The following is a 26924-nucleotide window of genomic DNA, read 5'->3' on the forward strand; positions in this document are numbered from 1 at the left end:
CACTAGGAGCAAGGCCTGGAAGACGCCTCATGCCGCCACCTCAAAGGTGCTGATGTCCTGTCACCCCATGGGCTCCAAGAGCTGAGGTCAGCCCTGTGGTCAGTGGCACCAGCCTATGTCATGAGTTAAGGCGGAAGCCTACACCGATGACTGCAGGAAAAGTGCTGTCGTCCTCCTTTCCTTTAAGACATTAATTAAAGATGGAGAGAGGAGAAAGCAAATTATCCAGTCCCCGGAATTATAACAAATCAAACTCATCTGCTTCCTTAATGCTAGAACTCCTAGGAATTATAACAAATCAAACTTGCCTGTTTCCATTCTAAGTTTCACTAATCAAGCAAAGAGCAGAAGACAAAACAGGGCCAACGAACAGCTGGCAAAGTGGAAGCATATAGCACCTCTTACAGGACCCGCCAGGGGTGAGTCCAAAGGTGAGTGGCCCCACGTCAGCCTACAGTTTGGCTCTTGTGTAAAGTTAATTTCAACTGTCTCTCACCTGAAGTATCGCCACTTCCCACCCTGCCAAAAAAGTCATTTGGAGGAAGTATTCCAAACCGCCCACAGAGGGTTTAAGGCTAGGCTGCAAGCACACATGAGACTCCAGTAGCAGCAAATAAATGCTGGGCACCCTTGCTCATGAAGCACCTGCAAATCAGGCCATCCCTGCAGCCTAATTTTATCTATCACATTTAATTTAAAAAAACATGTGTCTGGATGCGGTGGCTCACGCCTGTAATCCCAGCACTTTGGGTGGCTGAGGTGGGTGGATCACGAGTTCAGGAAATCAAGACCATCCTGGCTAAAATGGTGAAACCCCATCTCTAGTAAAAATAGAAAAAAAATTAGCTAGGCATGGTGGCACGAGCTTGTAGTCCCAGCTACCCAGGAGACTGAGGCAGGAGAGTCACTTGAACCCGGGAGGCAGAAGCTGCAGTGGGCCGAGATTCTGCCACTGCACTCCAGCCTGGGCAACAGAGCAAGACTGTCTCACCCCAAAAAAAAAAAAAAGTAAGAAAACACGTCACCCTAACCATGGTCCCAATTCAGACAGCCACCAGTCCAGCTGTTAATACATCCCAACATTAAAATATTTTTTCCAAACTGAACAAACTACAAGAGCTTTGAAGTAAAGCTTCTATCTTTTCAACAATTACTGAGCACCAACTACATACTAGGCATTTAACTATCTTTTCTACCCGCTCAGTAGGCCACTTTAAAGTCTGAGATGTTACCTAAAATTTCCTACCACTTAGTAATGTAAGCAGGACTAGATACCGCACGTTAGCAGGTTAATATCCACCCCAGGGAAGAGCCACAGGCCAGCCTCTCTCCATCAGCAAGAGCGTCTGGGTGGACCCCTTTACCTTCACCAGTCACTATCACTGTCACTGCAGAGCTAGGCACAGGCCTGGGCTCTCCATGAGAACAGCACTGGGAAGTCTGTCCACCTAAACCACTACACCACGTGGCCTCCTGTACCTCACAGTCCCGTTCTGAGGATAACAACAGGAGAAACTTAGAGAGATTCTAACAAAGATGCAGGCTTGGAATTATTAAATAATTGGCCCAAAGTCATGGAAGAATACCAAGGCTAGGATGCTAAAATTCTATCCACATCCCCCAGATTTAACTCATTAAAGCATACTTTATAAACAGGGCATTCCAATTTGTCAAAATGCCACTCCAGGTTTCTGCCTGCAGAGTAGAATGTACTGTCAACTTTAAGTTCTACCTGAAGTAACAGCAACATCAAATAGCTTTCAGGCCCTGTGCAGCCACATTCACCACCCTCCGGGGCATCCCCTACTATCAGGACATGCTCAACACTCCAGGAAAGGAAGAGTATGGAGATAACACCTGCTGCAATCTGCCTCAGACAAACAAAATTAGCGTTAACATGGCATCCGTTTTTGTCAAATGTCTGTTCCCTTGCACAGAGAGAAGAGGGGGTGGCCTGGTATTCCTCCCCTAAAACAGGAGAGATTAATGGCGAGGCGTGGCCTGCCCGTGCTCCTAGCAGAAAGGGGGCTCAGGAGAACACGGGGCCTCCTGACATTGGCATTGTGTCCAAACAATGAGGGGCACTAATAACCACAGCTGTCTGAAATCTGTAATAAAATGGACCTAAAAGTGAGCAACTGTTGTAACAAATATTAGATAATAAGAGCCAAGAACAATTTTGTTTTGCCTTTTCAGAACAGAAAGGACACAGCCGGCAGCCCTGCCATCCATGCCTCTTGGATAAGGGAGTCAGACAAGAAGGCTCTGGCGAAGCGCCCCACTGGGCCCTTCCTTCCAGGAGAGCAGGGACCAGCGAGGTGCCGCACGACGCCAGGACTGCGCACGAGGCAGAGCGTGAGACTGATGGTGGCCGCGGGACAGTACCAACCATCATCATGAAGCCTCTGGGCTGACCTGCAAAGTCCCCAGCCTGCCTTCCGCTTGGCTCTTTGTGAGGCCCTCAGAAGGCGAGGGGTGGGGGCCAGGCAGCGAGGTGGAACACCGACCAAACTGAGAAACAGTGCGCAGTAAGAGCAGCCCAACAAAACCCACATGAGGGCACTGCCCAGCCGTGCCCACCCAGCGGCCTCCCTGCAACCGCACGATCCTGGAGGCCATCTGTGGATGGACGCAATGGCTCACTGCTCCATCTCCGGTGCCCAGAACAGTGCTTGCCTGTGCATGGAATGAATCAATCAAGTTTTGCTAAGATATTTTGCTGACCTTGTCATTGCTCATATACATTCTCTATAAAATGACATCTAAAATTAACATTCTGAAAATATTTTACCTCTGCACTGAATAATTTGATCTGTTAGCAGAAACCATTTAAATGGCCAACTATCCCTTTAAAAATGTAAACAGTCACTAAGTGTTTTGGATTATCTCATTCAATACTGACATTGCCAGGACTTTTCACTGCCTTAGAAAGCTGTGCACATACCTTCACAGAAAAGCCTTGCTGACCACAGGCCATGCCACCAGTGCCAACTACGACATACCTCCTTTATTCATCTATGACTTCAAATATTGAATATACCCACTGCTTCAATTCTCCAAAAGTCTGTTACAGAAGTACATCAATGAAAAGTTTTAATCATTTCTTCTCAACAAAACAGAAATAAGTTTAGTCTTATGTTCGCACATACCAAACCTCCAGGGAATTTACAACTGGCAGGATGTCCGCATAAAAACCACACTAAAGTCTGCTATCCACAGACCAGTCATCAAAATCTTTTAAGAGCTCAATTTCAGTTCTGCTCACTAGTGTTCAGTCTCTAAATCGAAGAAATTTCTATGCATCGACCATAATAGAATATATCCCTCTACAGTGGATCACAGAGGTGGCATCTCAGAACCAGTAGGACACACTGACAGTCCGAGGCAGCCCCAAGGCCCTGCTGCCCCCCGAGCATGCCATCATCCCCGTCCCCATGAGAAAGGCTGGCGGCACGTCGGGAAGCAGTGCCAGCCGAGAGGCGGCCTGAGCACCCTCAGGCGGCCAGTGAGACCTGGGAAGTGCCTGGGAGGGCTTTCCCAGGAGGCTTCTTAGGGAAGGAGCTGGCACATAGCCCTCTGGCCTCGCCCCCTACTCCTGACACATTAGGCTGGCACTCTCCAGCTGGGGGCTGCGAGTGGCCCAGGAAACTCCTTTATGATACAAATCTCATTCTCAGTGGAGGAGCTGAATGGACAAACTGAGGTGGGGCCGAAGGACACAACTCCAGGAACACTGCCCCCAGAACCGGGGGCAGAGCTTCCAACTGCTCTGCGGTGACTTCCAGCCTCGTCTTAGATTTTGTCACCATTTTGAGTTGGCTGTGGTGTAGAAAAGAAGTAGAATCTATAAATGAAGCAAGCCTCTGATGCTTGTCTCCGCGAAGTGAAATCCTGGGACGTTAGCAAGCCTCCTGCCCCACACACAGCAGGGGCAGCTTCCTGACCCATCACCATGGAGCAAACCCTGAATGATTCATTTCCTGGTTATCTTAAGAAAAAAGGAAACGGTGACAGCAGAGTTTTTTTTTTAGTGAATTTTCATTTTAATCAAGAAACTACTAGAAAACAGAATTCTGAAGCATTATTTCCTAGTGTGCTTTACTAAAAATTAGAGAATAAAGTTCATTGAAAAACAACAAAAGATCACTCTTGTTTACAATCACTACCTTGCAAGAGTCCAAACCCATCAAAAGGTAACGACTGACTTCTCCATTTAGTAAATTCCCGATTTTCTGCTTTTAGTACTAAAAAGCAAGATCAGCAATGTTTTCGTATTTATCTGGTATATGCTTGCTGCATGTATTTATGAGACCCAACTTACTGAGCTATTTTAAGAGCAAAAGAAGGATCCTACAGTTAGAGAACAAAACTATATTATTCCATAGCTAATAAAGCTATTGATGAAAACAGATGACCCATTTCAGGGCATGATTTTCGGCTTTAGAAGCTGAGCTAATGGGATTAACTGGTTTTCCAGTTTGTCCAAACTTGAATTAAAGCCAAAGCCAGGGAGGACTGGCTGGTTTTGAAGCTGGGGCCAAAGAGGTGAAGCAACTCCACCCGTCCCCTGCCTCACGCAGATAGGGCGCTTCGTATCCCTCCCAGGGCAGAGCTGGCTCCTCCTCCATCTCAGCCCCAAGGCTCTGCCCTGCCTTCCCCACAAGGCACAATTTCTAAGTTGTTCAAAAGTGACTTCTTTGTAGTCTACCGAAGGACAGGCAGCTGCACTGCAGTAGGTAAAGGACAAAGGTACTAAGGGGCACAAAGGCAGAGGTGACAACCCTGAAGCCAGGATAGCCTATGTAAAATGAAACACTTTAGAAAGAACAGTGGGGCCAGAAGAAACACACCAAACACTTTATAATCCAGGTCTCTGGGTGGGGAACATACAGGAACATACTATGGGTTTGCTTGTCCAGGACGTTCTCCTAGACTTTAAATCCAGTAGCTTCTTTTAAGCAAAGTGATGGTCAAAGGTCTGATATTATTCAATGTTTAAGGGAAAGGAAAGGTCACAAAAACAAACACGCCCTCCTCCAATCTGGATACAAGTTGTTTCAAGCCAGGAGTGTTGGCCCAGGTCTGCAGTCCCAGCTAGTCAGGAGGCTGATGTAGGAGGATAGGCTGAGCCCAGGATTCAAAGCTACAGTGAGTGGTGATTGCACCACTGCACTCCAGTCTGGGCACCAGTGCAAGACCCCATTTCAAAAAAAAAAAGGCTTCAGCACCTTAAACCCACTGAACATGAGGAGCTGCACTCTGAAGAATGGGCGCTTCCAGTCTCCCAACTCACTGAAATCTCACAGCTCTCGACACTCAGGTATACAGTTCTGTCCATGTTAATTATGTGCCTCAGTTTACCTTTAACACCCCGTTAAATCTCATCAATCCTGAATGCTAGGGAAAAAGTGATTTTACAAACTGCATGTGAGTTCAGTTCTCAGTTTTTTCCACTAAAACGTAAAATGCAACAGAAAATACTGGAAACTCACTGTTAATTTATTCTCTCCCTCTTCTCCTCCAACTCTTCCTTCAAAACCCTTAAAACGGGTGGTTTCTCAGAAATCGAAGTTCCTCACCTCAGCTCCACAATGTTCACTATGCATTTTTGCCCAAAAAAATAATGTCTCAGTGAAATATTTCGAGTTAACCACCACAATTTTGTAGATTTTATAACATGCTTTGATGCTATTACACCAAAACCACAACTGATTCAGACACTACTACGTTGCACTGATAGGGTCTGGATTAATACTTAACTTTAGGAAGAGTGGGTTGCTAGAGCAAATCTCACGTACAGCATAATGAGGGAATGACTGCATTGCTTCTGTTTTGAGGGATCAATGATCCTCTTTAAAGCATCCATTTACTGATACAGTTAATGAGCTAATTATAAATCATTTTTATTTATTTTTAATTACATTACAAGGCAACTAATACCTGCACAAATTAGAAAATCCAGAAGCAGGACTTCAAGGCTTTTTTTTTTCCTTTCTTTTTTAAATCAAGGCTCGAAAGAAGGAAAAGGACTGAAACTATAAATGAAACCCTTCGTGTTTCTAGGGCTGCCAGTCAGCTGCTTTTAGTGTCTGCCTCAGTTCCACCCACTCTGGGCAGAGAGGGACCTATCGATGTGCCTGTCTTTCTACACAGCGGCTGTGAATGAAGCTGCAGGCTCACGTGTAAGGAGAAGGCCAGGCAAGGACCCAGGAGAATCTGCTGCGGAGGGAAGGGGCGCCTGACAGCTACCGACAGAGGAGGAGGGCGCACTCCCCTGGAGGAGGAGCAGGAGCTGTGAGCCTCCTGAGACAGCCAATGTTAACTTGGTTAAAAAGGTTAAGACTGACTACCATTCACAAAACAGCCAGGGCAGAAGGGTTATGCAGCTTAGGAATCAATGTGGAACTCAGACCTACAGGAATTCCACTCGACAAGTGTAAGCCTTTTTTTCCCCTTCCCTCTCCCACATCTCTCCTGGGATGAGCCACAGAGGATCCTGGAGCAGGTGATGTCCCAGGGCCAGTCAGAACCTCACCGGAGGGTGAGCAGAGGTGCCTTTGTGAGTGCTGGGGGGCATGATACTCTTTCACCCCAGTAGAGCAAACCCAAGCACACGGCAAATGCCATGCAAAGGTCCTGGGGCCACTCGGAGTGGGGAGAAACACCATAATCTCCTCTTCCCCTCAGAACAGAAAGTAAGAAAGGGCTTAGGTACCAGAAACTTGTAATAATTAAGCCACAGGAAAAATACTTAACTTGGGAATCTGCATTGGTTCTAAGCCCACTGCTAAAGAAGAAAATGAGGCACCAGACCAGGATGAAGCTCCACATCTCACAAACTGAGTCGGCAGATACCCCAGCAGTGGGGCCAGAACTACTCAGAAGCACCCCACACTACAGGAACCACCAGGAGCAAACCCAGGGGAGGCACCCCACCTGCTTAACATGTCCTCAACCTAGCTCAGCACACACACACACACACAAAAACCCAAGGGGTTCAATCTCCTAATACTGGAGTCTGAAGCAACCCACAGCGCAATCAAGAACCCACAGACTCTGAAAGAGATTAAGGAGAGGCGAAGAAGACGGCACTTCCTGAGCCACATCTGCTCTGGTCCACCTGCCACCCCGTCTGGCAGTGCAGCCACAGCATCACTGCTGACGACCACAGAGCACCTCTGGGTGCTCCGAGGGAACCGCGCCTGCTGTATAACTGCGCCTGGAAGCTAGCTTGCTTGCTAGCTCAAGCAGCTGATCACTTTTGAAATGAAAGCAGCTATACTTTGTCTTTCCAGATATCCTTACACTGGATGAAAAATAAGAAGCGAACATCATCTTTTGGGGCAACAATACAGAGTAAGAGCCAAGAGGCTAAAAACATTAATATTCTGGGACACTACACAATATCCGCATTACCAACATTCACACTAGATCCTCCCAAATAGTCTTTGAGGCAAGTACTGCTATTTTCATTTTACAGATGACAAAACTAAGTATTCATCAGACATATGGTAACTGGCCCAAGACTATACAGAACCAGGACTCAAGTCTCCATCTTGAAGTCCGAGCCACTGAGCTGGAAAGCACACTCAGGAAGGAACCCAACACAGAAGTAGGCCAGTCCTTTCCTAAAGAGTGACAAGATGTAAATATAACTCCAATTATTGAGAAAATTGTGTACATCTATCTATACAATATTTTAAAGTTGTTTAAAAGAGCTTTTTAAAGACAGGAGGAAATGCTAGCAGCATTTTTTTTTTAATGCAAAATGATACATTTGCTACATATTTAAAGCAGCATTAAAAGTGACAAGAAATATGCTCAAATGTTAACAATAGAAAAATTATAGGTAGTTTCTGTATTTTCCACATTTTCTTCAATAAGTACATTATTGTTTTCATAATCCTAATAAATGAAGCGTAATCATTTCAGTTTTACTAATTCATACTGCAAAGGTCAAAGAGCAGACATCACTGTGCCCGTCTTAAGTCTTCTGTAAGAATTTGGGATCCCGCAGCCTTTACACTAAAGTCACACCAGCAGGGGCTCCCTCCGGGCTCTGCCACCCAGCACCACAGGACCTCGTGCTGCTGACCCTGTGTCAGCTCCTAGCCCCGCATGGCTAAGAGGCCCCTTCGGCCGTCAAGTTCTGGGTCTGGTTTAGAAAGTTATCCCATACCCCAGATTGCAGCAGTACACGTCCCTGCCCTGCCAAAGGCAAGGCCCCTGAAAAAGCTATCCCACAATCGCAAAAAACCTCCAGATGCAAAGACTAAACACCGGAAGAGCTATGTGAGGAAGTTCTCTCAAGTACCCCACTAGTAAGGCCAACCAGGGTCTCTCGACCATGCCAGCTCTCAAAGGCACTGCTGCCAGGGGGCTGTGCTGAGTGGGATTCCGAGGCTACATTACATAGCCTTAGTAGAAAAAATTGTTACTATTCATTGGTGATGAATACTCATTAGCTGACATTCATCATCTGCCTGCTGTGACCAGGCGCTCACTGTATGACACGCTTCACTGAGTCTGATGAAACCACCGTCACCCCATTCTACAGATGGCTCAGAGGCAAAGCACCTGCCTATACTTCGCAGGCGCCATGAGAGCCCAGGCAGCAGCTGCAGCTCTGCAGCCCCTGCCCTCCACACAGTCAACCCCCTGAGGCCCCGCCAAGATGACAGAAAACAACTATTCAAGAAAGGACTATACAAAAGGCTGGAAATCACCAATTACACAAAGTAAGTATGACTGAGCGAGAGAGAGGGAGAGAGAAAAGAACTCACTGGATCCAAAGATGTAAGCCAATATTAAAGCACAGCAAGTAGATGGGATTCGTGGTCTGCAGTTATTTACCATGAGCCTCTGCGTAGCGCACCCGGTTGATACAGACAGTAGAGCTGTGGGCAGGATGATGATGCGGTCCCTACTCACTGAGTTTATATGGGAGGGACACGGGGCATGATGGGGGAGATAAGTAGCCAAAATAAACCAAAAAGGTGCTAGGCAGAAATTTAAACTGGTAACCACAGCTGTGAACTTTAGGTTGGGTGCTCAAGGAGAGCCTCCCTGATACCAAGGGGCTGGAACTGAGTCTGAGATGGGAAAGGCAATGAGCAGCCAGTTGTGGAAAGACAAGAGGACAGCACTCTGGCACAAGGGACAGCAGGATGGGGCCCCCAGGTGGGACGGACTAAGAGGACACCAAGGGCACCGGCACAGCCCAAGTAGTGGAGTCTAAGACCAGGCCTGAGTGTACCTGTTCCCATGGGCCAGCTACAGAGCAGAGACTCCAAAAGCCTGGAGGAGATTCAAGATGGACCAAAAGGACTAAGCCCTCAGAAAGTCAGGATGCAGAGCCCAGCTGCCAGCAAAGGTCCCACTGCCTCTCGCTGAGCCTCGGCACTCCTGAGATGCTAGGCCCTCAGCCTGCCTGCAGCCTGGAAGGGGAGAAGGTCCCGGGGGCAAGGTGGGAGGTGTTTGGTGAGCAACACTAGGAAGGGCTTGGGTGAGCGACATCCGTGGCATGCCAGCTGTGTGAGGGCAACACAGCAGAAAACGGAAAGGAAGAGGGAGCCCAGCAGGGAAGAGCACAGGAGCCAGGGATCAGAGAGGAAGCCCAGGATGCCCTGCTCCACAGAAAACACCGAGTAAGGACACATCAATAAAGCACAGGGTGGACAGAGACAAGGAGTGGAACAAGAGCGAAGCAGCAACTGCACTAGGGTGGCAAGCTGGGGACCAAGGCAGGCAGAGCCCATATACTAAGAGAGCTAAGGTCACCGCTGGGAGGCTGGGCCAGGCGGGATGCTCCCACTCACAGGAAGATGGGACCAGTAGCAAAGTATCCAAGGCTCAAGAGAAACCCCCTGCCACATTAAGGCCGACCTCAGTCTACATCCGGATCCTCAAGCAAGCAACCGAGGCAGCAGCTGGGCGCGGAAGCGAGGGCGCTCAGGACAGCTGGGCAATCAAAGGCAACCGCCCATCCCTGGGGACTGGGTCTCACCTTTGATTCCACACAACCCTCCAAGCCAGAGAGGACAGGCAACATGTGTGAGTTCTGAAGCAAAGAGTGGTCCAGGCACATGGCAGATTCAAGGAGAATGATCCCAATCAGCTCTTATTTGGGACCCTGACCATTCAACACACATGACAAAAGGCACCAACAGTGGCTCCCACCTGCAAACGCAGTGGAGGACAGTGGATGCCAGGTCAAGGTGGCGCGGCACGAGTCACAGCCAGAGGACACTGCAGGATGCCACGCGGGACCACAGGGCTGAGCTGACCAGAGGCAATGCTGGGTATGTCGCCTCAAAGAAACTCACCAGAAGCATGAACCACGTTAGGAACTTAGAAACCTCAGACAGCAGTCCCAGGAAGCCTCCTGGTGATAAGCATGAGGTCTGTGGAATATGCTGCAAATCGTGGTTTCCCAGGCAGAGGCGAGACTGCAGACCCTTTAGGAGCCCGAAGTGACTGGGGTCAGATCGCGTCCCAAGTACGACATAGGGACGCAGCTGCCCCCACATGGTGCTGTTATGAGGACTTAATGAATCCACACTGGGAAGTGCTTAGCACAGGCCCTGGCCCTCAGTAAGGGCTAGGGTCATAACTAGGCAGTAGTGGTCGTAACTACAAACTACAGATGCTGAAAATTCATGGACACAGAAACACCACCACTGGGCACCACAGGAGGGAGAAACAAAGGCTGAGCCTCCAACCTACACAGCCCAAGCAAACCAAGACTTCATCAAAGATTTTACTCTGATGTTTCTGCACTTAGCCACTTACGGTTTTCATGTTTTATGTTCTTAGCCTCAGCACTATCTCTCAGAAACCAGTATTTCCAACTAAAGTTAGACATCTTTCCCTTTCAAGCAAAATTAATAATTTGGCAAATTTATGTAAAGATAAGACTTTTAATGTAAGTATTTCTACTGACCAATCCATGTGTCCATCTACACGAGCCTAGAGAGGTCCTATAGTGACAGTCACCTAATTGTCCTTCTGGGTGGTGGGACTGAGTGACTTCAGAGCTTTCTGCTTCAAAAAACAAACCATGAATCAGTTTTATAAAAACAATGTCGTCATTTTTTAGTTAGCACGAAGTACTCTTAGAAACAACCTCTAGCTCTAAAGCGATCAGCAAATGGCAGTGTAAGACGGCACACACAGCAGGTGGTCCCCAGCCTCACAAAACAGCCTCTCTCCAACTGGTGATGACAGCACCAGGTCCTCCTGTTGGGTTGAGAGAAGTCACCCTCAGAATCCTCTTGGGAAAATTAGGGCACTAACTGTCCATCCCTGGAGTGTCTGAATCATTCGGAGACTGGGCAGGCCCTCAGACAGCATCAGCATCTCTCCTGAGAAGCCAGATATCACTTCTCTGGACCCAGAGATTACTGGAACTCAGCATAATTGTTTTCCTTTTTTTTTTTTTTTTTTTTTTTTTTTTGAGATGGAGTCTCACTCTGTCACCCAGGCTGGAGTGCAGTTGCGTGATCCCGGCTCACTGCAACCTCCGCCTCCTGAGTTCAAGGGATTCTCCTGCCTCAGCCTCCCAAGTAACTGGGACTACAAGTGCGTGCCATCACGCCCAGAGAACTGGCCAGAATGGTCTCGATCTCCTGAACTCGTGATCCACCCCTCTCGGCGTCCCAAAGTGCTGGGATTACAGGCATGAGCCACTGCACCCAGCCTGTTTTCCTCTTTATTAGCTTACCTCTTTGGACAATTCTTGCTTTGCTCTACATCTGCGGTGGCTAAAGAGGCAGGCTATGGAGTGAAACTACCTGGACTCCGACGCCAGCTTTACACCTACCAGCTGTGTGACCCCAGGCCAGCTATGCTGAGAACAGCCTCTCCCAGGAGGGTGGCAGGAGACACTGCATAAAGGGTGAGGGCTCAGTCAGGCCAGTAGAGATTACTACTGTGGCTAGGACTGTACACCAATCACTTGATGGCAGCAAAGGAAAAGCTGAGGTCCCCACCTGTTAAGGGAGGCTCTGTGAACAGCAAGTCATCTTCCCCAACCACAGGCCTTATTATTTTATTCTAAAACCAATCCTAAAAGGCTCTTTCTACTCAACAAGTCTGCAAGCTTCAGTTCATTCCATGCTTTCATCTCCCTGGACAGTTCCCATAGGTTCCCATCTTTAGAGTGTGGTCTTGGCGCTCCATCCTTCCACCCATCACACTTGTCCTTCAGCATGAACATCAGTCTCTTGTGAGTCAGAACCACAAACTCTAGATAGATTCACCTTTTGCTTTCTTCCATGAGGTAACTCGTAATGACACTTTAGAATTTCTTTGCATTTCACAGGACATGCAAGGTATCCTTTTCTATGATTTTGGCCATCATTTCATCGTTGTCCTTCCATTTTTTATAATGTTTTACATAAGTTTAGAGACAATGCCCATAACCAAAATACATTTTACTGTGTTGCGCCACGGGCCCATCTCTGCCCATTCACAGAGGTCTTGCGTGGCTCTTCACTCCAACATACCAGTGCCCTCTCTGAGGGGGTGTGGGAAGGAGCCCAGGTTTGCACACCATGCAGACCTGCACCTGGGCACCAGCACCTTTATTTTCTAGTAGCGGCTTGGGCAAGACGCTTCAATCACTTAATGTTTAATTTTTCTTTCTTGAAAATGAGTTATTGCCCAGGATTGCGAGACTGCAGGTCAAGCCCCCAACGCAGCAGTGCTGACTGAGGCGGCTGCGCTGCCAGTCCTGCTTTGTCTTTCAACTGCCGTCAGATACAACAGCGAGTAAACAGCTCATCAGATGCTCCACTTTTCATAGAATGCAACTTCTAAGAATACTCCAGGTGACAGAAATCCCGCTGCCGCACTGCAGCCTCCCTCCAGGCCAGTTCTGGAACACCTCGAGAAAGCACGAACCCAGAGCGCACTACTGCCCAGGACTGGCTTCCCTCCGAAATCCTCAACACTCCCCAACCCCAGAGCTGTCAACTTTGTCCTGCGGTGGCTGTCAAAGCACTCCGCCACATCTGAATCTAATCTCTTTAGGAAAACAAAGCAAAAGGCCCTGTACCAACATATTTGAACCATACTTGTAGAATGAGTTGCTAGGTTCCATCCCCCGCATGTTAGCAACGTCTTGTTCACTGAACAGTTAGGAGTAAAGTGTCCAGATGTCAGCCGTGAATTGACATTTCCAAGTGCAGCACCTTTTGCCAGGTCATGTCAGCCTGTCAAGGCTTCAGTTTTCTATCTACAAAACAGGAGTAATATCACTCATTTCATGGGTCAGCTCTGGGAACTCAAGGAGCAAACTCACGTAGAGAGCTAAGCCAAAAGAGCCTCACACACATGAGCCACAGTGGTGCTGGTGACCAGGAAGGCTGTTCAGAGAAGGAAGTGACCGTCTGCACCATCATTAACCTGGGTGCAAAAACGCTGAGAGACCTATCACCTGCATGCTGGACTGGAGACACTCCAGGTCACAATAGTTTCTCCGTGTTGCTCTGTGTTGCGCTGCTATGCACCTATTTTATGCTTCATGTGCTATTAAAACAGCGGCTGTTTGAAAAGGATTTGCATTGGAAACTCAAACAATTTCTAGAGCTTTCACAGTGGTAACTTGCTGAGTAACACAGTTTTTACTGTTGTATGAGTTTCAATTTATTTCAGCAACAGTTACTGAATCAAACGCTGTTTCAAATAGAGTCTAAAGTTACTGCAGTTCAGAGCTGTCTAAATATATGGCCATTTAAATTTTAATTAAAAGTAAATAAAATTAAAATTCAGCTCCTCAGTTGCATTTGTCACATTTCAAGTGCTCAAAAGTCACATATGGCCAGTGGCTACTGTATTAGTGCAAAACTAGAATTATTCCATCTCCACAGGAAGCTCTACTGGACAGTGCTGTTCTAGTTGCCTTCTTAATGTTCCCTGGCCCTTAATTTTGTTTTCTTTCGCTATACACAGAATACTATGTTAAAAGCTGGAAGAGTTCAGAAAACACTTCATTCACTCCTTCTACTATGTGCACAAAATAAAAAAAACCTTAACCAACTTTAAACGAGTTACACAGAACAGCACATTCACCCCTGACCAAATACATCGAGAGTACCCTTGCCTCTAGGGAGATGAGATTCTTATTTAAAGCTGTAGAACAGTGCTGATGTACCTTCAGAACAGTTAAAAAAAAAAAAAAAAAAAAAAAAACTAAAACACAAAACTAGAACAGATATTATTAAGGCATTGTTAAAATGTTTTAAAAATAGAAAAGTATCTTTCAATTCATAACACCCCTCCAGCCCCCCACTCCCACAACTCAGAACATTCAGTCTTTAGCAGTTTTCACTTTGATCTGAAAGTGAAAGCTGTATTTTCAAAAAACCAAGAAAAAGGCTTTTCCTGTCCAGCTGGCAAGAAGAAGGACTTAATTTTTGGTTTCAATTTCCTTAAAGAGAGGAGAAAAGGGCAGTGGTGGCCTTTTTAATCTCTTGCATGACAACTCACAGAGTGCTTCCAAGTCTTTTTTTTTTTTTTTTTTTTTGAGACGGAGTCTCGCTCTGTCACCTAGGCTGGAGTGCAGTGGCGCGATCTCCACTCACTGCAAGCTCCGCCTCCCGGGTTCAAGCCATTCTCCTGCCTCAGCCTCCCGTGTAGCTGGGACTACTGGCGCCCGCCACCGTGCCCGGCTAATTTTTGTATTTTTTTAGTAGAGATGGGGTTTCACCGTGTTAGCCAGGATGGTCTCGATCTCCTGACCTCCAAAGTGCTGGGATTACAGGCTACCCGGCCTCTTCCAAGTCTTTCATGTGCTCTAAGGTGGGTGCCACAGGCTCCGCTTCACAGTTGGGGAAACTGAGGCTCAAGTTAGAAACCGTGGCGAAACCAGGCAAAGCCAGACCTGTGAGTGTGTGACATGGGCTGATCGAGCTAGGCTCTCAAGAGCCAAGCACGTGGCTCCCAGTGCTCAGAAATGGACTCCACCCAGCAGGTTTAAAGCAGAAACATCAAAATAATTCAACTTTTCATTTCCCTTAAACTACTACATTCTACCATTCCTTCAGATCAACAGGATTCTAGAAATGTTACACTGATCTGAAACCTCTTTCAAACGGAAAGATAGAAACCACCTAACACCCACATCCTAGCATTGGGAAACCAATTCCAATCTTAAGCCACGGGAGAGCCTAACTGGTTATGCACAGCAGCTGATTTAGGAAAGAAAAAGATCACAAGCCCACAACAAAAAGGCATGTCATTGATAATCAAAAACATTCTCTGCCAATAGGGACCCTCAGAGCTGCTCCTATCTAGCCCACCCTGTCAGCCGAGAGATAAACTTCTGCAGAGATCCACCCGGCCCAGGCCCGGATGTGGTCCACTCCCTGGCTCACTGCCAGCAAATGCAGTGCACATCACCAGAGTACAGGACACCAGGGACAGGCTCACAGTGCACTCTCTAGGTGGCCCAATGGTGGACAACTCATCTCCATACTTCTCCAGGCTTTCTAACTTTTCATAGTTAGGTATTAATTTTTATAATAAGAGCGAGCAGTTAAAACTAAATGGTGATGTTTTTCAAATACAGTATAGAATTTTCCTGAATGTTTTCTGCTCTCGCATTCTATATTGTAAAAGAGAACATTAGTTTAGCCACTCTCCAGGAAGGAAAGCAGATAAACTGCAACAGACTTTATTTTTTAAAATTCTAAGACAACCAACAAAAGTTTCCCTTAGCATTTGGTTTATGAACACTCCGCAGACTTGCCATCCCCCACCTGCCCTCCTGAGCTGGCAGATCCTCTTTCTGCTCTTCTTTCTTGGGAGATACATACTTAGTGGCTACCGTGTGCTTGGCACTAAGAATGCAGGCTGCAATACAGCTCCTCCTTCCCTGAGGAGACTCAGGAGGGCAGTTGGGTCAGCTTTGTTATAGCAGCAGTAACTCCACAAGAGCCAAACACTCAGAGGGGCTCAGGAAGGGACAGAGGGAAGAACCATATGGGAGTTTTCTTGTCCCTCCTAAAGGAGGCACGGTGCTCTGCGGCCAAGGGTCTGGGGAAGCCAACATTCCTACGAACCTGGGCTTGCAGGACAAGTGTCCCCCACACCTTCTGCAAAGATGGACTGCTATGAACATACGAGAATGTTCCAGAGGTGACTCTTGGGTAAGTCATCGACCCCCACCTGCATAGGAATGACCCCTTTCCTAATCCAGCCAATGCAGGACACCTCACAAACAGGACTTTTCAATCACCGCAGTTTCATATATTCACACGGCTTTCCTGCAAACTTTTCTTAAACGACGTATTTTAAAGAATGTCCATCTGAGTGCAGCACAGAAAGGTTCTCCTGGTTATGGTGGCTGCCTGAGTTCAGCAGTAACCACCAAGCCAGAGGACAGAACCGGCAATCTGCAAGAGTCATTGCGATGGGCTGGAGTCCAGTCAGGGGAAAAGTGTCGGACAAGAAGAACCACAACCTCCTCATCAACCGATTCCACGCCAGGGGAAGTCTACCCACAGAAGAACCTCCTCCCCTCAAGGTCCTACACCCTACTCCTTGGAACCTGTGGCTCTGATAAGGTTATCACACCATGATCATGTTGTATTACTACATGACCTTCAGGTAGGGAGGTTATTTGCAGGAGCCTGACTCAATCACACAAGCCCATAGAAGCAGGGGGCTTCCATGGGCTTCTAAGCAGCTGGCGGGAAACGTCAGAGAAATTCAAAGTACCTTGCTTTGCAGATGGAATGCAGGTGGCCTTAAGAAGCTGAGAGAGCCCTACCCAATTCCCCTGCTGGCAGCTAGCAAGCAATCAAGGACTTCGATCCTGCAAGGAGCTGAATTCTAACAATAACAGGAATGCGCTGGTAAGAGGACCCTGAGTGCCAGCTGAGAACACAGCTGGCCAACACCCTTCAGCTTTGCAAAAGCCTGAGCAGAGAACCCAGCCCAGCCATCCCTGATTTGACACACAGAATCCACAAGACCATAAATGAGTGTTCTTCTACGCCTCTGAGTTTATGCTAATTTGCTACACAGCAACAGAGAACTACCACAACATAGAAATCTCAAAAATAGGATGTTGCATGAGTGTACATCCCCAGTGTTGGGAGAAAAGGCATCCTGGCCACCTCACTCAGGCACATGTTCACAACAGGTCAGGTAATTTGGGCACCTGTCAGCGCTGACCGAGGCCACCTCTCTGCCCTCCCTGAGATGCTCTCAAGGCAGGCTCAGAGTGGCAGCTTTCAAAGAGGGCGAGGCTTGCCATCCAATTCACTGCGGAGAAGAGAAAGCACTGACAAGCCAGCCACACCTCCTAGAAAGGGCCTCTCCACAGTAGCACTGCAGCTTCTTCAATCTTCTGCGAGTCTGGGTGGTCTGACTCCGCCAGCCCTCTCCACCGTTAGTCCAAATTCTGGTTGCATCCTCAAAAATCAAGTTTCTGAATTTGAATATCAAGGTTTTTTGTTTTTTTTTTCTTAAACAACCTTTTTTACTCCACAACTACAAAATCAGATCCTAAACCATACGACCTAACTGAGGCATAAAAAGTTCTTATTTTCCAAGGATAACCATTAACTCTTCTCCCACAGGACACTTACATGAATCCATTTAAAATGAAGACAAAATCTCATATTAGTGACCAAAGACAGTTTGAGACTTTACCTGGAGACACAAAAATCTTAGAACTTTTTACTTTAAAATATTTATTTGAAATTACTTAAAAAAATTATGTCACAAACATGCATTAAATATTTCTGAGGAAAAGCAAATGACACTGTTGTTCCATCACACGCTCATAGCAGCAAGACAGACAGAACTCACTTTGCTTCACTCTGACTTCCACCGCATGAGCATTAAGCCTTTTTTTTTTTTTTCTTTTTGGAGAAAAGATTAGAGGCCTCTCATTCCCAGCCAGTTTAATACTCCAACCCTCCTTTTCCAGAGTCTGTCATGCCCCCCGGGGCAGCCCCTTCTCCAAGTGTCAGCTGTCCTGACCTGGTCAGTCCTCATCTATCAGTGACCAGACACGTGGTGCAAGCAGTTCTCCAGCAAAACTTTCCTCAACTCCAACACAGCCTGTGTCTTGCACTCTATTTTCAATTTCACCTTGGGGAGCTTGGCAATGGAACAAAAGACAGGAACAAGTGATGCTATTACTAAACAGGAGGAGTGTTGGAAGAGTTGATTTATGAAATTATGAAATTAATCCCTCCTCCTCCTCCAACAGTGCAGGAGCAAGTATCTGCTTAGTGTGATCATGTACACTTCTCTCCACAAGCTTATACCTCTGGGACTCAGACAGTGAAACTCAGAAAGCAAGGTCCACACGTGCCACCGCCATCCTTTACGGCAGGTCTCACGACAACCTTTCTATGTATCCTGGACACTCACAGGAAGGTATGGGAGGGAAAGGCCCCTAGAGTGATGCCTCCCGTGCTCTGCAGCAGGCCCTGCTGAGCATCACAAGGATGTTCCAGACAGGTCACACCTGCTCTACTTTATGTCAGTGAGGCCAGGCTAGAGGGAGAGGAGGGGATCCTGGTTGCGCCTCCAAGCTCTGACTCCTTTGCAAGAAAGAATCGAAAAAAACATGCACCAAGTTGGAAACGACTCTCACCAGGGGCCTTGTGAGATACGGCTGACCATGTCCTATGCTGACAGTGTCAGTCTCTCTCATACGTCAAACTAAGAATTTCCTTTGAGTTAACAGAAGATATTAAAAGATGAAATTAAATATCAAGAAACCTGCAGAGAGGAAGCTGCAAACACCTGCTGCACACTGCAGGCACACCTGAGATGGCACAGCCTTCGCAAGGCCAAACTCTGAATAGAAGCTGTTCAAGGCCCGGGACACCTGCACATGTCTTCGTTCAACTACACTCTTCCTGGGTCTCTGTAACACACCAGGAAGGATGTGGCCAAATATCTGAAGGCCATGCTCCCACTCTCACTTACGCAAGACTTTTAACCTGGAGAGGTTTCCAAAGCTGCTAGAATGACCATGGCAAAGTAACAACAGCTCAAAGCCCTGCTGGGTCAGGGCATGAGAGCACGTGCAAGTAACAGCAGCCAGAGGCTGGGATGCAACGGGCCCAGGGCCTGTCCACACACCTGCCCAACATCTCAAGGTCAGAAGCCCAGGTCAACAGCAGAGCTCACGCTAAGCACACCATTCCCAAAACAAAGGCTTGGGATTTCAATCAAACAATGGAGTAAGAACCAGAGTCAAAAGGAGCATTTCACCTCCTCTCCTCTGAAGGTTCTTGCACCAATCCCTGTCCTCTTTCACCTGCTTTTTCTTCATCCTACTTGAGCAGAAGGCAGACTGGCAGTCTCACAAGGCCAAGCCACCAGGCAAAGTGTCCAAGGACAGAAAACTCCTCCCCAGAAAAGGACAAATAGTGCGGGTTGCCACATGGGCTACCAGGCAAAGACCCAACTGGGTTCAGCCAGTGCTCCGCAGCAGGCTCATCCTCCCATGAGGAACGCACACTGCATTTTCAGAAGTGCACGTCCTGGGACTATATCACAACCCCAAGCAGCTTCCCAGCAACAAGATCCTTTACTATTGGTCAGCTCAGGTGTGCCTTTAAAACTCAGTTATTTCCTTCTCTAAGGCACAACTGAAAGACTTTTTGGTGGCCTTTCTCAACACTCTGGGTAAGCTGATGGCCAGAAGAAAGTTCTAGACGGAACTATTTCTTGACACGAAAAGGTTAGTTCATGTAGGACCAACGGGCCATGTGGAAATGATCACTGGGGGGACCTTACCTCCTCTAGTCATAGGCCCAACTCTACCACCGCTTAGGTTTACTTCTGAAAGAGCAGCTTGAGTAGCAGCCCAAGCAGAGGTCAACGTGCCCTTCTAGGCTCATAGCAGGTAGTCCTCACGGGCCCCTTTGGGCAGAGACAGCAGGAAGTGGATGCACCCAGGGCCATACTGGAGGCATGGTACACACCACCTGGAAACAGGCAAGGAGAGGTCTCCAGCAAAGGTGAAAAGGAAGGTTCCAAGAGCATGACTGTAGCATCAAACCAGACCTCCTGACGGGCTTCAGAGCCCTCTCTTATGCCCTACACCATACTGCCTTACAGCTGGGTTCTAACAGGTTGGCAAGGGGTGGGGCATGGGGCCAGGGGCCAGGACCCAGGGTCATCTGAGTAGCAGAACCCTGGAGGTGTTGCTGAGTTTTAGGCTTTAGTTAGACTTTAATGTGGGGGATTGGAGATGGAGGAGGTGACATCAGAGGGTAAAGGGGAACCTGACCAGACCTGCCGGCAGAGAAGATCACCCCATTAGCAGTGATGGGAAAGGACTCAAGCAGGACGAGAGTGCATCGAAGGCACCTCCGGCTGCTTGAGCGATCTCCACAGAGGTAACAAGAGACTGCCTGAGGATGAGGTGTGGAGAGATTAAAAGGGCCAAACGAACAGCATCTGATGATTGATTGGGCGTGGGTGACGAAGAGCGTGAGGGGACTTGCAGAGACGACGTGTCTGTTTTTTCTAGTGCTAAGAGACACGGAGCCCATGCCAGTTCCATAACAGGCTGGAAACCTAAAGGTCCTCCCAAGCGAGCCCTGAGGTATACATTACTATACATCAAGAAGAAACCGCTTCCAACCACCTGCTCTCAGAAAGTTCTACAGGTAAGAACTGGAGGGAGAGGAGTCTGCCCTCCCGCCAGTGTCTGCAATGCATGTTTACACCTTCAGGGAATTTAGAAGGCATCACTTGTAGCCCAAGATAGGTGAAAAAAGTTACACAACATGCGGCTATTACAGTTTATCACACGCTTTAAAGAAGTATCAACTGTGTTTCCCAACATACTTCACATGAGAAACAGAGTTACAAGAAAAAGTGCACTGTAACAACTCCCAACACCTAGCAATTGTGGTTATTCGTAGGACTCTACTGCATGTAACAACCCTCATACCCCGGCAAATCCTTCTTTTTTAAATTGGGGGAAAAAAATCGTGCAAGGAAAATTTATCGTTTAAGTCTTAAAATACTGACATACAACCCACACATAAATTATTTCCAGACGCTCAGAAAAGCCCAAAATGGCCAAAGGGCTGCGTCAACAGCATCACACCTGAACAGCCTCACCTGGGGCAATTCCAACCCCACACACACCACCTTTGCTTTCATTCCTTGCCGTCTGTAGGTGCACTAAATATAAGTAGAGCCTCTAATTCCCTCCAGGCGGATGTGGAAGTATTTAAAATAATAATGGCATCTTCCAAAGAATAGATATATATGACATATCTGTTTTTTTCTTTGAATTAAGCCAATATGTATATACTATGCTTATGTTAACTGCAGCACGAAATTAAAGCACACAACCCCCCCCCAATGAATCACCTCTAAATTGACAGTTAAATTTTTGTTTTAAATGAAATAAAAACGGTTAATATTTACCTTCGACGTGATCTGAGTTCCTGGTAATGCTAAATTATTCTGCAACTTAACTTAATGAAACTCCACACTTATCTACGCCCCACTTTAACAAGGGGTTCCTCACTTGCCCGGAGGCGGGGTGCAGGGGGAGAGTCGATTTCCCTTTCCAGTCTCAAGAGTAAAAAAGACAAATACCTACAGGTCCTATTCAGCAGCCCCTTTCTTGCATTGTTACTTGCAGGATCTGGGCAGGGGATCTGGGCAAGTCACTTCATTATAAAGGAGTTTCATATTAGCAAGAAAAAAAAAAAAAAAAAAACTTTCAGAGCAGAGTCGGGCCTTGGCCTTCAACATGCATCCTCCAAAAGAAGCCCGGGCGCCTGTAACCGGTGTCTGCAACGCGGGCGCCGGCCAGGACCATGGTCCCCGCCCCCGCCCCCGCCCCCGCGGCCGCCCCGTGCACTCACCCCTGGATGCCGGGGCTGTACGCGCGGCTCTTCCACGGGGTGCCGGGCCGCGGCGCCTGGGCCCCGGGGCCGCCCCCTCCGCTGAGAGCAGCCGCGCGGCTGCCGGACAGCAGATAGTTGAGGCCGTAGGTGCTGGCCTTGTTCTCGCGTTTCCGGCGACCCGGGTGGAACTGGTGCTGCGACGCGGAGCCAGCGGGCGCGGGGCCGCGCGGCCCGGGGTGCCCGTTGGCTGTGCCGGGGGCGCTGGGCGCGCCGTCGGCGAAGTTGAAGAAGGAACCGCCGCGGCCGCCGCCCGGCCGGCCCAGCGAGGCGCTGCTGGAGGACGACGACGAGCAGCCGGGGCTCTCGGTGCCCGACTCCGCGTTGGACGAGGACGACGACGAGGACGACAGCGACGGAGACTTGTGCAGGCGCCGCGCGCCCTCGGCCGCGGGCCCCAGCGCCGTCAGCAACGCGGGGGGCAGCGCGGCGGGGCCAGGAGGCGGGGGCGACGCGGCGGGCAGCGCGGGGCCCAGGCCGCCACCGCCCCGCCCGGCCGCCCCCGCCGCGGCCGCCGTGTCCAGCGCCGGCGAGTTGAGGCAGAAGTAGGACGCGAAGCCCGAGCCGCCGCGGCCCACGCCCTGCGAGGTCTCCCAGATCTGCATCCACAGGGCATTGGCCGGCCCCTTCTGCTCGGGCTGGATCCAGGCCACGCGCGGATCCATCCACGCGCCGCCCCCGCGGGGCCCGCGCGCCCGCCCGCCCCGACGCGGCCCCGCCCCCGCCGCGCCCCGAGGCCCGGCCGCGCGCGCACGGACGGACGGACGGACGGGCCTGAGCTGGCGGCGGCGGGCGGGCCGAGCCCCCGGCCTCCTGCTCGAGCCGCGCTCCCGTCGGGCTCCGGCGTGGGGCGGCGGCGGCGGTGATGGGCCCGGTCAGGCCGCGGCGGGCGGCTCCGGCGCTTGGCGCGTCCCAGCGGGCGGCTGCGGTCTCGGGGCTCCCGCTTCACGCGGCGCGGGGCGGGCGCGGGGGCCGCGGCGGCGGCGGCGTTCCACTCGGGCCGCGGGGAGAGGCCATCGGAGAGGGGCGGGCGGCGGGGCCGAGGGGGCGGGCCCAGGCGCCGCGCGGCTGAGGGACCCGCGGGAGGCGCCGCCGCCCGTGCGCCCAGCCCTCAGTCACGCTCGCGCCGCTGGCTCCGCGTTCCTGCGGCGGCGGCGGCGGTGAAAAGACACTCTCGGCGGCGACAGCGCGGGGGAAGGAGGGGGCCGCCGCCGCCTCCGCTCCAATGAGGGGCGGGGGAGGGGGCGGGGACGGGGGCGGCAGGAGGAAGCGCGGCCTCGGTCGCCGGGCCGCGTCGCCAGTGCGCACGCGCGGCCGATTTCAAATACTCACTAGACACCGCCGCCGTGGTTACCGCGCCTGCGCGTTGGGGTCCTTCGGCCGCGGGCGGGGTGAGGTCGGCGTCAGAAGCTACGCAACTGGGAGGGGCTGGAGGGAGCAGCGGCGGCGTTGAGCCCTTCCAGACTAGGCCGGGGTTGGGAGGAACAGGCAGCCGCTGGAAGGCCAGCACGCCGCCCTTGGCCCGCCGTGGCGTGCAGAGCTGGGCGTGCAGACATGCGCGCTAGGGCTGGTGTCTCCGGGCTGCCGCCAGTGCTGCGCTGCGCGTGCGCAGGGGCGCATGGCGGTCACCGCCAGCGGTGGAAGTTTCCGCGCAGCCAGGCGAGGGCCGCGGACGACACCGCAGGCGCCTCCCCCAGCCGGCGGGCTCTGTCTCCTGACGCAAGGGCCGGCCTGGGTCACAGATCCCGCCGCAGGCTTCTCATTTGAGGGGCCGAGCAGCAGTTCACGCTGCGCTCTCCGGGGTCCGCGCGCCGGCCCACGTGCTCCCTGCACCTCGCTGGGTGAGCTGCCCGCGTGCAGTGCCCGGTGACTGGCTCCGCCGCTCCGGAGCCGGGAAGGACGGGCGGCGGAGTCCTGCTCTCTAGCGGGTCTGCTTACAGGCGTTTGGTTTTCTTTTTTAAATGATTTTTTGTGCGAAAAGTGAAGTGAAAACGTCCAAGTTAATTCCCTGGGCAAAATGGGCAGTGCTAGCCGAGGAATGGCTCGTGGGCGGCGCGTCCGGCCCCCGGCTTCGATTTTTCCAGCTGCACGGAGCAGACAGGAGTCGGTAGGAAACCGCCGGCCATCCACAGCCTGCTGTTTGTCATCCCGGTGTTCCGAGCGCGATGGAAGCCGAGTTGACAATGGCACTGGAATACAGCGTCAACCACACATCCTGTGAGGTCCAAAGCAAACGCCAGTGTCGTTGATCATCGCGGTGCCCCGCGAGCCTGGGCGACGTGAGGCCCCGCGGCTGCCGCCCTGTCTTCAGGGGGAGTCTCCGCAAATGCACTCCCGGGCCAGGGCCCTGAAACCGCCTTAGCCCAGTGGCGCCCGGGCTCCAAGCCTTTTAAGTAGAACCATACCGGGCTTTCCTACCGGCGTGTTGTAAATGCTACCCCCTCGTCTCCAGCACAGATCAGTAGACATTACTAAGCACTTGACTCTCCAAACATCGCTCCAACAGGAAAGGTACGTGTGTTGCATACAAAGGCTTTGGGGCAAGTGGGGGTGTTTAATAATAAAAATGAATGTTTCAGACGTTTTCAAGTACCTGCGTATTGTACATGTAGAAATCATGGCGAAGGATTAGAACGTGCATTCAGTAAACTACAGAAAATCACAGACAAGTCAAACAGCCGTTATTCGGGAGCTCTTTGCTTCCCAATGGCTCAGTCCAAAATCCTTGGTCATGCCTGGCTCCTCTCGCTGTCCACAATGAACACATACTCTTGGCTCCACTGCCAGAAACATCCAGAACCCGACTGCTACCCCTCCTCCTCCCTCCACCCCTCTTTACGCCCTTTCCCACCACCTGTCCAATTTAAAGCAGTGCCTTCTAGCTGGTTTCCCACATTCTGCACAGCTGCTTGTGTGATCCTTTTTAAAAAAGAAAAAAGATGTTACTATTAAAAATCAGGTCTTGCTACTCTTAGAATACTATGCAGCCGTAAAAAGGAATGAGATCATGTCCTTTGCTGGGACATGGATGAAGCTGGAAGCCACTATTCTCAGCAAACTAACACAGAAACAGAAAAACCAAACACCGCATGTTCTCAGTAATACGTGGGAGCTGAACAATGAGAACACATGGACACAGGGAAGGGAACAACACACCCTGGGACCTGTGGGGGGTTGGGGGAAGGGAGAGTATCAGGGTAAATAGTTAATGCATGTAGGGCTTAATGCCTAGGTAAGGGGTTGACAATTGCAGCAAACCACCATGGCACACATTTACCTGTATAGCAAACCTGCATGTCTTGCATGTGTATCCCAGAACTTAAAATTTTAAGAAAATCACTTCATGCCACTCTGCTGCTCAAAACCCTCCAGTGGCTTTCTTTCTCACTCAGCAAAATGGAACAACCTTGCTATGACCTGCAAGTCCCTTATCCCCCGGTCCTTACCCTCTTCCCCCGACCTCACCTCCCAGCGCTTTCCCTAACCCAAACTATAGCAGCCAAAATCACAGCTGGCACCCTCCTGCCTCAGGGCCTTTGCACTTACTGTTCCATCTGCCTGGCGTGCTTTCCCCCCTCCCCATCTTAGGACGTCCGAATGGCTCTTTAGTCTAAAATGTAAACATAACCCTCAGCAGCCCCTGTTCCCCATTCGCTTTTTCTCCATTAGTTTCCTGGAGCTGTGTAACAAAATATCAGAGACTGGGTGGCTTAAAACAAGTGCATCATGCTCTCACAGTCCTAGAGGCTGAACGTCCAAAATCAAGTTTGAGGCCGTGTGTCCTCCGAAGGTTGTAAGGGAGTCTGCCCCATGCTCTCCTCTCAGCTTCTCGTGTTGCTGGCAAACCATGGCATTCCTTGGCTTGTTGGTGCGTCACCCAACTCTCTGACATGTCATCACATGATGTTTCCGTGTGTCATTGGCTTGTAGATGCATCACTCCACTCTGTCATCATCATCGCATGGCGTTTTCCCTGTGTCCGTGTCTCTTCTAGAAAGACACCAGTGGCATTGGATTAGGGTCCCCCTTGTGTCTTCCTCCTAACCTAATTACATCTGCAAAGAGTTTCCAAATAAGGTCATATTCGCAAGCACCCAGGGTTAGGACTTGAACATATCTTTTTGGGGGATACTATACCACCTCGTTTATATTTTATCGCATTTATCATCTGTGTCCCCCACCCCATTAGAATGCATGCTCCATGAAGAGAGGATAGGAATGGCCTGTCCCTGCTGTGCACCAGCTCAAGGATTGTCTGACACATCAGTCCTCGGTGAACATTGGCAGAATGACTGGCAGCTGATTGATTGGCCCAGCAGGAATGGACACGTGCAGTTGCCCTTGTCCAGCTTCCAGGATCTGTTACACAGGTTGTCATTGTTTAGGTACTTTAAGTTTTTCTTGATTGCCTCATACTCTGTCTTAGCAGTTTGCCTCTAGCTAATCCTCCTTAATTTGGTTCACCAGCCACCAAACAACATTTTGTAATTAAAGCCGAGGTTTTGTTATTTATATGATTATAAATATTTTTATGTAAATTAAAAACAGTATACACACACATATATATATATTTAGAAAGAAAGAGAGAGAGAGACTCACTCTGTCACCCAGGATCAAGTGCAGTAATGCAATCCTGGCTCACTGCAACTTTCGCCTCCAGAGTTCAAGCGATTCTCGTGCCTCAGCCTCCTGAGTAGCTGGGGTTACAGGTGTGTGCCACCGCAGCTGGCTAATGTTTGTGTTTTTAGTAGAGATGGGGTTTCACCGTGTTGGCCAGGCTAGTCTTCAACCCCTGACCTCCAGTGATCCACCCCCCTCAGCCTCCCAAAATTCTGCGATTACAGGCATAAGCCACTGTGCCCGGCTGCAGTATATTTCTTAATGCAATCAAGAAACAATACTGAATGTAAAATGCAGTTTTTGAGATGCTGGGCGAGGGAGATCTTTCTCTTTATCAATTTCTACAGATAAGTGCAGCCCATTCTCCTTTTGGGCCGAAACCCTCTCCTCGCTCTCTTC

General features: G+C 49.8%; 1 protein-coding gene and 1 long non-coding RNA gene across 3 annotated transcripts in view; one reads left to right on the plus strand and one right to left on the minus strand.

Moving 5' to 3' along the window:
- TENT4A (terminal nucleotidyltransferase 4A) overlaps window positions 1-23104 on the minus strand; it is a 43161-nt gene extending 20057 nt beyond the window's left edge. For both annotated transcript variants that reach the window (XM_011754296.2, XM_011754295.2), the window contains exon 1: window positions 21867-23104. In XM_011754296.2, the coding sequence (XP_011752598.2) occupies window positions 21867-22570 (704 nt within the window). In that variant the 5' untranslated portion in view covers window positions 22571-23104. The remainder of the gene's footprint in view (window positions 1-21866) is intronic.
- A 122-nt stretch (window positions 23105-23226) lies between these two features.
- Window positions 23227-26417, plus strand: LOC139363925 (uncharacterized). Its single transcript, XR_011625163.1, has 2 exons — window positions 23227-24416; window positions 26095-26417. It is a non-coding gene; the product is annotated as an uncharacterized lncRNA (long non-coding RNA).
- Window positions 26418-26924: the final 507 nt, after the last annotated feature.

Source organism: Macaca nemestrina, chromosome 6, assembly GCF_043159975.1.
Source record: "Macaca nemestrina isolate mMacNem1 chromosome 6, mMacNem.hap1, whole genome shotgun sequence".
NCBI lineage: Eukaryota > Metazoa > Chordata > Mammalia > Primates > Cercopithecidae > Macaca > Macaca nemestrina.